General features: G+C 51.4%; 6 protein-coding genes across 6 annotated transcripts; 3 read left to right on the top strand and 3 right to left on the bottom strand.

Annotated features, from left to right (window-relative positions):
- Positions 1-283: 283 nt before the first annotated feature.
- Positions 284-546, top strand: BDQ94DRAFT_149131 (uncharacterized protein). The gene is made up of 2 exons (XM_026767319.1): positions 284-347; positions 403-546. Exons 1-2 carry the CDS (start codon positions 316-318, stop codon positions 536-538), a joined length of 168 nt encoding a protein of 55 aa, XP_026623199.1. The 5' UTR covers positions 284-315; the 3' UTR covers positions 539-546.
- Positions 547-848: 302 nt separating this feature from the next.
- Positions 849-1,258, bottom strand: BDQ94DRAFT_76776 (uncharacterized protein). Its single transcript, XM_026776488.1, has one exon. It carries the CDS (start codon positions 1,120-1,122, stop codon positions 883-885), a length of 240 nt encoding a protein of 79 aa, XP_026623198.1. The 5' UTR covers positions 1,123-1,258; the 3' UTR covers positions 849-882.
- On the bottom strand, positions 1,224-2,601 carry BDQ94DRAFT_76806 (uncharacterized protein). The gene is made up of 2 exons (XM_026776490.1): positions 1,997-2,601; positions 1,224-1,795 (listed from the first exon to the last, which is right to left on the bottom strand). Exons 1-2 carry the CDS (start codon positions 2,403-2,405, stop codon positions 1,572-1,574), a joined length of 633 nt encoding a protein of 210 aa, XP_026623197.1. The 5' UTR covers positions 2,406-2,601; the 3' UTR covers positions 1,224-1,571.
- Position 2,602: 1 nt separating this feature from the next.
- BDQ94DRAFT_76781 (HVA22/TB2/DP1 family protein) lies at positions 2,603-4,188 on the bottom strand. Its single transcript, XM_026776489.1, has 3 exons — positions 3,911-4,188; positions 3,630-3,779; positions 2,603-3,569 (listed from the first exon to the last, which is right to left on the bottom strand). Exons 1-3 carry the CDS (start codon positions 3,937-3,939, stop codon positions 2,777-2,779), a joined length of 972 nt encoding a protein of 323 aa, XP_026623196.1. The 5' UTR covers positions 3,940-4,188; the 3' UTR covers positions 2,603-2,776.
- A 694-nt stretch (positions 4,189-4,882) lies between these two features.
- Positions 4,883-6,531, top strand: BDQ94DRAFT_149128 (NRDE family protein). The gene is made up of 2 exons (XM_026767318.1): positions 4,883-5,256; positions 5,315-6,531. Exons 1-2 carry the CDS (start codon positions 5,191-5,193, stop codon positions 6,245-6,247), a joined length of 999 nt encoding a protein of 332 aa, XP_026623195.1. The 5' UTR covers positions 4,883-5,190; the 3' UTR covers positions 6,248-6,531.
- A 914-nt stretch (positions 6,532-7,445) lies between these two features.
- egl3 (putative extracellular endoglucanase/cellulase) lies at positions 7,446-9,903 on the top strand. Its single transcript, XM_026776487.1, has 5 exons — positions 7,446-7,987; positions 8,036-8,244; positions 8,305-8,369; positions 8,425-8,522; positions 8,577-9,903. Exons 1-5 carry the CDS (start codon positions 7,891-7,893, stop codon positions 9,659-9,661), a joined length of 1,554 nt encoding a protein of 517 aa, XP_026623194.1. The 5' UTR covers positions 7,446-7,890; the 3' UTR covers positions 9,662-9,903.
- Positions 9,904-9,905: the final 2 nt, after the last annotated feature.

The raw sequence follows: 9,905 nt of genomic DNA, 5'->3' as shown, positions 1-9,905 counted from the left end.
TAGGCGTAAGTACACCCGCCAGAACCACACCAAACGGGTAAGCAACCAGGTTGTAAGTGACTACACGGAACAACCCACACACAACACACAGCAAAAGAGTAGGTGTGGCTAGAACCACGTCAATCAATCCAGGTTTTAGACCCTAGTAAGAACGAAAGGAATGTGCGTCTAACAGAACATGAATCACCCCATTGTGATTTGAGTCAGACTTAGTGACTGCGCCATCTGATTGTGATTTTTGGCTTACAAGAGTACATCTTGACGCGGAATCTCCGCTCCATCGGGTCAAGGCGGCGACGGCCACCGGAGCCAAGGATGTCACTAGGCCAAGAGTGGTATCATTGGGGGTAAATAACCAACCCTCTTACATTGAACATTACTGACTTAGTAACGGACTAGCAGTTACCAGATCTTGTCGCTCAGGCTCGCACTGGCGCTTTCTGGTTCTACCTTGGGACTGGCACCCACAGTAACAATTGTCCGTGGCGAGTCGCTGGAAGCGCTTATACTATCGAGTAAAAGAGTAAAAAACCCATAGTGAATGAGAATGATGGGTGAGATTGGGCTATGCATTGCAGATTCTTCTCTTCTGCCTACCTTCGATGCTTGTCAGAGTGGATTGTTAGCCATAGCAATGACGCTGGATGCTATCATATTTACACCTCAGGCACACAATAGGTTTGGCGTTTGCCACACAAAGCAAGCAGCTTACTTTCCAATACCGTATGATACGGTCATGGGAATCATTCGGCAGCACCACACCTTAACTCTCTGCTGCTTGATTGCTGTGTTACCTGCACAACTCTTCAGCTGATGGCGGCAGTTGCAGCATATCCTCCCAATTTGAATATCTCCTGGAATATTTCCAAAGAAGAATAATATCTATACAAGTTTGTCTATACAAATTATCCCGCGTGAAAGGGATAAGATATGAAATGAAGAATAATAAAAATAGGAATGGGAGGGTATATCACAAAACCGATCTTCCTTCCCACGCCCGAGCACCCAACCATGCACCCCCGATCGCCCGGTCAACAAACCAACCCACGTTAAGGCCGATTCCCAGCATTCCAAGGAGATACCGACATGCATCCAGCCTACCACACACCAGCAAAAACCCATCCCATCCCTATCGATAACTAGCAGAACAGTCAGTCACAGACACGGACAGATAGACACCGCAGGTTTATAAATAGAAAGTAATAATAATTCTTTTCTTTTTTTTTTTATACTTGCGTTGGGATTTGTGCGATCTCGCCTCATCCCGGCTATGCAGAAGAGAAAGGCCGTGTTGTTATTTTTTTCCCCTTCCTTTCCAATTCCTCACATGCCTGGCTGACATCGGCCATCCGACCGACAATACTAGTAACTAGTCTAACTAATAGCAATCCACTACCTATTCAATCTGTCCTGCCTTGATTGGGCCGACGCTATTGACTGCCAGCATGTACTTAAACGAAGAGTAACTAGACAAGACAGCAACTGCCTTGGTTATGGATACCGGTGAATGAAATACTAGCCATCCTTTCTCAAAATCATTCACGTTATTCTGTCCATCTTCGGGGGCATATTCACCGCGATTTTTCTTCTTTTCCTTCTTGTTGTTCTTGTTCTCCCTTCCCACCAAACCCATCCTTCCATGCCATATAACCCCCAGCTGACAGTATCACCCCGCGCACGGTGTTTAGCACCGGAGCCGCCGCATACCCATTCATCGCCGCGCTTTGCAAACACGCCCGGAGACTTCGTGCGACAGGATTGCCCCAGTAGGTTTGGCTCCATGCTGCCAATGACCCTATAAGCAAGTACCAAGTTATGGGGTCAGTAAAGTGGGTTAAGTAGTAGTAACTCCGTGCACAGAATCCAGTAGAGCAACTATCCACAACACTCAACATTACCAACCACCCAAGCAGTAACTAGTAGGAAAAAACTGCAAATATCGAGCAATACCATTCTCAAAAATGTCATAATGCAATCAGTTGGATAGTAGACATACTCGCACACGGCCCCAATGGCCCATACCCCACCAGCCTAAGCAACCCTGCCGGGTAGAAAACCCCCACGATGCTAAATATTGTCTGGTAGGGATGTTTCACAACATAGTCTTTCGTAGCATTCCCCGCTCGGGCGATGTGCGGCTTCGCAGCATCCACGACGGGACCGGTCCGGTTGGTGACTTGAGTCAAATTCAGATTCAGATCCAGGTTCAGATTCGTCAAATTTAAACCCGTTAGATTCAGACTCGATGTATTGGGAACGAGATGCCCTGCTAGCTGCTGGAGGCGTTGGATGGTTGTCTGCGTAGTGTTGTATACAGACCCCATGCTCATGAAGTTGCCTGTCATTGCTGCGGAGGTGAGCGCTAAGAGATGGATGAGGGTGAATAGGAAGGTGGTAAGTCGCATGTTCGATCGTGATGGCGCTGCACTTAAAAGTGGTGGTGTTTGCGGGGATTGAGGGAGGGGTAGATAGAGGGTTATTAGTAGCCAGCTGGGGCGTAAGGCTGTCGGTACTAATCTACGTGGTGTTGGTTGGGTTGGGCCTTTCTGTACACATTACGCGCTCATGGTGACAAGGGGCTCATGCAGAGAGGCTGCGGCAAGGCGCATTTACTTCGCATACGTCGCTGCCCCTCGCGTATCGCTGTTATCTTTCTGTTTCAACTAGGTTGCGGCTGCATTCGCTGCTCAAGGCATCCTATCCTATCATTCTTGCTTTTCATTGATGAAAAGGAGTGCTAGCCTCATGCAAGAAAGTATCTGCTTGGTCTAAATAATCAGTGAGCCCGACTTCTTGCGCCCTCGTTCCCATGGTCGACACCCGAGGATCCAGCTTGCTCCCCACCTCCAAACCAACCAGAGGCCCAGTTACCGCTGCTTGTGCGGCCATGCGCATCGGACGAGCGTTCCTGGGTGTCCTCATGTTCTACATGAGTAAATGAGTTCTCGCTGCGGTTCTTTCGCAGCGGTGCACCACCGTACGCCAGGTCGTCACCCTCTGCGCCTGCACTGTGCAGGTCGCGCTCCTCTTTGGCCAGAGCGCTACGCAGCACTTCCAACATGTCCCTTTGGTTCGAGATAAACTTGGCCTTGTCCGCACGGGACATGGATGCGACCTCCCGTGGCAGCAGTGTTCCGCTGGCAGACAACTCTTCACCGCGTGCTTCAGCACTCTTGCCAGATGCGACGGAAGCGACTGCAGAACCGATGGCAGAGAGCCAGTCGTTGCTTGCAGCTGGGGCAGTGCCTCCAGCGGCAGTTGGGATATTGAAACGGGACAAGAGCGACTGCGCATAGGCAGCCGGGCCAGTCGGGGGCGGAGGAGATGCGGGACGTTGGGCCGGCAAGCCCAGAATATTCTCCCGAACGTAGTCTAGGGCTTGGTAGAAATACTGAAGTCCTAGAGCCTTAGCACGCTCATGGCTGCGGCCAATGAACTCCTCAATCTCACGCTCATGATGCTCCAGGAATGGGTCGACATATTCCTGGTATAGACTCCGAGCTCCCTGGGTCTGGGGGAGAACAAGATAGGAAAAGAAAAAGAGGCGGATCCAGCTATAGAACGGGAACCTGCAACAGATTGTCAGCGGACGGACCTAAGCATGCCTCGCGATTGTCTCGTGGCCGTACCATCCCAAAATGAAGATCGTCCATGACTCGGCCATCAGCACGGCCGACAGAACGACCCAATACATAAGCCATGGTGCCAGCTGGGAAGGGTCGCCAGTCCGGAGGGCTTTGTAAGAGGCAAATATAGGAAGCAGGATCGTGATGATTGAGCTAGATGCATAACCTCGTTAGCATATGCATAGCGTATGAGAAAGTGCAGGGTACACATCATAGGGCCGGGGTGTCCGGGGTCGACCGGCATCGCCGGGACTCGATGACGAACGATAGCAGATGGTACTCACGACAAAAGGTCCGCAATAATACCGAACATGATGGGCAATTGTATACAGTTTGATCCGTTTGCTGGGCTGAGTTCCCTTGGAGAGAAGGTGATAGGAGGGGAAAAGAATTTATCGGTAAGCTGAGCTGCTGCTGGACTGCGGGGCAGAAGCTTCACGCGACCAGCGGACCAGCACAAAGGAGAGCGGCCAGCCGCAAGGAAAGTCTAATACTTTATGAATCTTAGCGGATTGGCCTGCGGATTCCAGGAAGGAGGATAAGGTGGTAGTAAAGAAGGAATGGAAGTAAAATTCGGGGGGAGAAAAGGCCCAAGACGGAGCGTGGCTGCCTTGAGAAACTGGGGCCAAGCCACGATGATCCATCGAGCCCTACAGTGGTACTTACCGCATTAGGAAAGTATCGGTGCGGATGCCTTAACTCAGCCGTGTGGCTCAGGCAGTCTAGCTCTCCTCTTCGGGACTAGTCCCGTACTAAGGGCAGCCTGCCCGCCTTGCCGTTTCGGGCAATGCCGCGGTATTGACGTCATGCGAATCAATATCGGTTAACGACTTGAATGAAGAAGGAATGGTACGATAAGCTATGGTACAGTTCCATTCAGCGTCTTATCAGTTATATAAGTAAATGATGTATCTTTGGGGACAAAAGTAGCAACTTCACACCGACTCCGCCTTGAAGAGCCGTCCTCCAGGTGAAGAGGACTAACACTACTGGTAGTATATATATACTGCTATGGATAAAAGTTGTGATGATGTTTCGCTATGATATCATCATGAAGATAATAGTACTATTGCTTTGCAAGAGCAAATCCATTGTAGCAAGAACCCCGTGAAGGCTAACCTCATTACTCATTCTTTACTAGTCTACTCTAGCATTGACTGATAGTACAATGGCATTCCTCACTGCCAGGCGGAGCGCCTATCTTAGCATCACGAAGGCGGTGGAGCTGAACTGCCGGTCCAGTTGTCGGATGACCTCAGTGCCCAACAGTCGCCTTGCTTTCTGGACTCGCCAGAGCAACCTCGCCCTGCGCTTCTGAGTCGACTCTGCTCATTGAATCCAGGGACCCTGCTACTAGTTGTCATCAGACTCGGACAACCTCACGGAAACTTGTGATTGTACAAGACTAGTACTCGCCGCCCGATCCTACCCGCCTGTCGCACGAGACTACCCTTCCCCTCATATAGGTGGCGGCAGTTCGCTTGCCTGACGCCGAGCTCAAGAATATTACTACTATATCAGAATTCTTTCCTACCTGCTTCCTCTGTTTCCCAGAAACGTCGCAATGTGTATCGCGCTTCTATCCACCGCACATCCTTCCTATCCCTTGATCATCATCAACAACAGGGATGTACGCGACAATGATTCAAACCACATGCTCGGATCCGTCCAAAACTAACGGCGTCTAGGAATACATACGTCGACCGACATCTCCCGCTGACTGGTGGCCTTCACCAGGGTCCAATATCTTAGGTGGCCGTGATCTAGCGCGAGAGCCACATGGAACATGGATGGGAGTGACCAGAGAAGGCAAAGTGGCAGTCTTGACCAACTACCGCGAGAATACATCAGAACAAGCTATTGGGGCGAAGAGCCGGGGGGCCATTGTATGTAGCTGGCTTGCTGCGCCTTCTGACGAGAAGCGGTCAACCCGGGAATATGTGCAGGATATGGTTGCGAGTCCCACCGCCAGGAATGTCGGTGGGTTCAGCCTGCTTTGTGGATACATCAACGAGCCCTTGGCAATCGTCTCCAATCGCTCATCCACCATGGACCAAATTGCATGGGTTGCCACAAAACCTGATCAGACTTTGGGTCTCAGTAACACAGTTTTCGAGGATCGGTCATGGCCTAAGATTCTTGACGGCGAAAGACTGATGAATGAAGCCATTGCTACGCACGTGCAGGCTGGGGAGGACGAAGATGCTCTTATTACCCGATTCCTTGATATGCTGAGCACCAATACACTCCCGAAGCTCTCAGAAGATGCCACTGCGGAGGACTACCTTCCGTATTTTCGAAAGAGCATCTTCATTCCTATCCTGGGTGCTCGCGAGAAACCCGCGAAACCGGCAGATACAGTAGCTCCTGTGTGCGTTGATGGTAAGCAGGCAAATGGGGCTGCGGGAGGGGAGCACCATGCAATGGATCTCTCATTCCTGCATGGTGCATATGGGACTCAACAACAAACGGTAGTACTGGTAAGCGGCGATGGACGTGTGCGATATTTCGAACGCACATTATATGACAACGATGCAAACGCGATCCCGATCGGCCAGGGTGATCGATCATTCGAATTTCACGTCGGTCAACACTGCAACGAAGCCGACAGAACTTCATGAGTCGCCGATGGCATGTCCTGGGGTGCTCCGAACAGTATCCATAGCAATCTAATTCTCCGCTCACGGCCTTCCAATCGGCCTCGGTGACTGTGGCTATGTAAATATTCTTAACAGCGTCCAATATAAAAAGAGTCCTAAAATAGTAAACCAAGGTCAATAGCTCCGGGTAAGTCGATTGCGAGATGGAGCGAATTAATAGTATAGTCTCCTAGAAGCCCGTAGAAGCAGGCCGTTGCCACAATCAATACTTAGCCGGCCGAAAGTGACATGACTCGCCTCTAGAGTTATTCCGGGTGGAACTATGAACGAGGATTTGTGAAGTTCTGGCAGATTAGGAGGCAATTCATATTAATGGCTTGAGGGGATTATTGTACTATTGATTCTCGGCCAGCCTCGGAATTAATTTCAGCACGTGTTCTCAGGAGTCGCTGTCACCCTCCGCTTCCTCTCATCTCACGCCTGTGGACAACCTCTCCCGCTCACTCCCCTCGCAATATTGTCCTCATTATTGCCCCCAATTTGCAAGACTCTGCATCCTCCACAGCAGGCAGATGGTATTTCGTTGGGAGAAAGCATGGGATGTCAATAGGTCCGACTGAAGGACCGCCTGATTTCCGCCGACGGTCCCAGTGGGTCTCCCAAATCCTTGTCTCACTGTTGGATACAGACGGGTCGGCCAGAAATTACCACTGAAGAAACCATCCTGGACAGGAGGGCACAAAAGTGATCAATCAATCTGCAAGCCGATATGAATGCTAATAGACTAACGGCTTTCTTTGTCTCCGGGCCTATTGACCAGTTCCGTGCTCCCACCGGCCCGGAAGAAATTTAATTAACCGTGGAAACACTCCACCAACGAACAGGAAGCTTAGGCTGCTAACTCGTTTCATCTTAATCGGATCTCCTGCGCGATGCCATGGTATGGCCCCACGCTTCCAGGCAGGCAATATTGACCTGGAGAAATGAAGGGTGACTGACACGGGGCCAGTGCATCCCCTCCGATATGGTTGCGACGATGCGGGCATGGCTGTTTCCATTAGGTGGCTAAGCCTTGAGGTGTAACAACGGTCTACACACGCTCTCCACCACCACCCCAGCGTTCTACAGAGGAGTTCGGGGATATGCCGTGGCGACTACCGGCTTTGGCACATATTGCGTGAATATCACAGTTTTACAGCAGCTGAAAAGCTGCTTTCGTGGTTCTTTTTTTCCTGTTTTCCGCCCGTGGCGTATCCAGATATTAAGGGTCGCTCAGGGACCGGCGCTAGCCCAGCGCCGGCCCAGTGCCCTTATTCGGAGGAATCGGGCGAGAGGTTCTCGACTCCAAGGAGTCCACCCTAGTGGATGGATCCCCTGGCGGGCCACAAGGTAACTGTCTCAGAGAAAGCACCTAAGGCGTTTGCTGAGATTAAGCAGTGGGACCAGAGAAATGATAGGGAATTATGGGATGGTTGCTTTTGGCCGAGTGATCGATTATAAGTATGGGGAGTCCGAACCGTTCGTTCGTTCTACTTGGCACATCACAATCAAGACTGGCTCTTGACATTCATTACTTGTCTTCTATCTTGTGTTTTCACTCCTTCTTTCTTACCTTTAGTCATTCATTCTTTTGATCGACCAGGTCGACGTACATTCTTTTCAAAATGAGAATTAGCAACTTGATCGTTGCGGCTTCTGCCGCCAGCATGGTGTCCGCTCTCCCCAGCCGCCAGATGAAGAAGCGTGACTCTGGCTTCAAGTGTATGTGATGTTTGTCCGAGTTTCGTTGTACCACTCTAACAGAAGTAGGGGTTGGTACTAGTGAATCCGGCGCTGAATTCGGCTCCGCCCTCCCCGGCACCCTGGGAACCGACTACACCTGGCCCGAGACCTCCAAGATCCAGGTCCTGAGAAACAAGGGCATGAACATCTTCCGTATTCCCTTCCTCATGGAGCGTTTGACTCCCGATGGCTTGACCAGCTCTTTCGCTTCGACTTACCTCTCTGACCTGAAGTCGGTATGTTATCGCTCATGCCCCTGATATTGTTGGTCGTTGCAACACTAACTGGTTACATAGACTGTCGAATTCGTTACCAACAGCGGTGCCTACGCTGTCCTTGACCCCCACAACTACGGACGTTTGTAAGTGGATACAGTTGGATGAGAAAGGTGGCATATGATGGCTAACAGCCTGCAGTGATGGAAGCATCATTACTTCCACCTCCGACTTCAAGACCTGGTGGAAGAACGTCGCTACCGAATTTGCCGACAACGACAAGGTCATCTTCGATACCAGTGAGTAGACCTTTTACTATACCATTTATACAAAGAGATAACTAATGGAAATAGACAACGAGTACCATGACATGGAGCAGTCCCTGGTTCTGGACCTCAACCAGGCTGCTATCAACGGTATCCGTGCCGCTGGTGCCACCACCCAGTACATCTTCGTCGAGGGTAACGCCTACACCGGTGCCTGGGACTGGACTACCTACAACGACAACCTGTCTGGCCTGACCGACAGCGAGGACAAGATCATCTATGAGATGCACCAGTACCTTGACTCCGACAGCTCCGGTACTTCCGAGACCTGTGTCAGCTCCACGATCGGCCAGGAGCGCCTCGAGAAGGCCACCGAGTGGCTGAAGACCAACAACAAGCAGGGTATCGTCGGTGAATTCGCCGGTGGCGTCAACTCCGTGTGTGAGGAGGCTGTCGAGGGTATGCTCGCGTACATGTCCGAGAACTCCGACGTCTGGGTTGGTGCTTCCTGGTGGTCTGCCGGTCCCTGGTGGGGAACCTACATGTACTCTCTGGAGCCTACCGATGGCACCGCCTACTCCACCTACCTGCCCATCCTCGAGAAGTACTTCCCTAGCGGTGATGCTTCCGCCTCCAGCTCGGCCTCTGTCTCCGTTGCTGCTGCTACCTCCACTGCTTCCACCACCACTGCCGCTTTTGAGCAGACCACCACCCCCGCCACCCAGGTTGAGATTGCCTCTTCCTCTTCTTCCTCTTCGGCCAGCGCCGCCAGCCAGACTACTCTCAGCAAGGTCAAGTCCAAGTCCAAGTCCCCTTGCAAGCTGTCCAGCGCCACCTCCAGCGCTGTCGCTGCCACCACCCCTGTTGTTGTTGCCACCACCCCTGCCGTCGCCCCTATGTCTTCCAGCGTCGCTTTCGTTACCACTTCCGTTTACGTTCCCACCACCACTGCTGCCGTTGCCCCCAGCCAGGTTAGCTCCAGCGCTGCTGCTAGCAGCAGCGGTGTCGTCGGTGTCAGCGACCCCCAGGGTCCCTCGGCTACCAACTCTGCTGGTGAGGTGAACCAGTACTACCAGTGCGGTGGTATCAACTGGACCGGCCCTACCGTCTGTGCCAGCCCCTACACCTGCAAGGTCCAGAACGACTACTACTACCAGTGCGTTGCTGAGTAAATGCACTCAGTCCGCATGGTTATCTATCCGGAAGGGAGAATGGGAAGAGGGGAGGGAGAGGTGATAGAGGGTCAAGGATGAAGTTGTTCACATTCTTGTATATAACTTTATAAACACTATAAATCAAAAGCGACCCGAGGTCCCATCTACTTTCACAACGATCATTTCATCTACAGTATCCCTAGTTACACGTCCATTGCAACAGCCCTTATAACTTCATTTATAATTACACGAATGCGTAAGC

This window comes from Aspergillus welwitschiae, assembly GCF_003344945.1.
Source record: "Aspergillus welwitschiae strain CBS 139.54b unplaced genomic scaffold BDQ94scaffold_31, whole genome shotgun sequence".
Classification (NCBI taxonomy): domain Eukaryota; kingdom Fungi; phylum Ascomycota; class Eurotiomycetes; order Eurotiales; family Aspergillaceae; genus Aspergillus; species Aspergillus welwitschiae.
This window is presented reverse-complemented; position numbering and strand designations above follow the sequence as displayed.

What these genes read in the sequence shown, in the direction of transcription:
- BDQ94DRAFT_149131 (XM_026767319.1), top strand. Translation starts at nt 316, where the DNA reads ATGTCACTAGGCCAAGAGTGGTATCATTGGGG. An exon ending in CAAGAGTGGTATCATTGGGG is followed by an intron (nt 348 to 402) that starts GTAAATAACCAA and finishes ACGGACTAGCAG; the next exon opens with TTACCAGATCTTGTCGCTCA.
- BDQ94DRAFT_76776 (XM_026776488.1), bottom strand. Translation starts at nt 1,122, where the DNA reads ATGGGTTTTTGCTGGTGTGTGGTAGGCTGGATGCATGTCGGTATCTCC.
- BDQ94DRAFT_76806 (XM_026776490.1), bottom strand. Translation starts at nt 2,405, where the DNA reads ATGCGACTTACCACCTTCCTATTCACCCTCATCCATCTCTTAGCGCTC. An exon ending in GCCATTGGGGCCGTGTGCGA is followed by an intron (nt 1,796 to 1,996) that starts GTATGTCTACTA and finishes ACTTGCTTATAG; the next exon opens with GGTCATTGGCAGCATGGAGC.
- BDQ94DRAFT_76781 (XM_026776489.1), bottom strand. Translation starts at nt 3,939, where the DNA reads ATGTTCGGTATTATTGCGGACCTTTTGTC. An exon ending in ATTATTGCGGACCTTTTGTC is followed by an intron (nt 3,780 to 3,910) that starts GTGAGTACCATC and finishes TTATGCATCTAG; the next exon opens with CTCAATCATCACGATCCTGC. An exon ending in ACGATCTTCATTTTGGGATG is followed by an intron (nt 3,570 to 3,629) that starts GTACGGCCACGA and finishes AATCTGTTGCAG; the next exon opens with GTTCCCGTTCTATAGCTGGA.
- BDQ94DRAFT_149128 (XM_026767318.1), top strand. Translation starts at nt 5,191, where the DNA reads ATGTGTATCGCGCTTCTATCCACCGCACATCCTTCCTATCCCTTGATC. An exon ending in TCATCATCAACAACAGGGAT is followed by an intron (nt 5,257 to 5,314) that starts GTACGCGACAAT and finishes AACGGCGTCTAG; the next exon opens with GAATACATACGTCGACCGAC.
- egl3 (XM_026776487.1), top strand. Translation starts at nt 7,891, where the DNA reads ATGAGAATTAGCAACTTGATCGTTGCGGCTTCTGCCGCCAGCATGGTG. An exon ending in GCGTGACTCTGGCTTCAAGT is followed by an intron (nt 7,988 to 8,035) that starts GTATGTGATGTT and finishes TAACAGAAGTAG; the next exon opens with GGGTTGGTACTAGTGAATCC. An exon ending in CAAGGTCATCTTCGATACCA is followed by an intron (nt 8,523 to 8,576) that starts GTGAGTAGACCT and finishes TAATGGAAATAG; the next exon opens with ACAACGAGTACCATGACATG.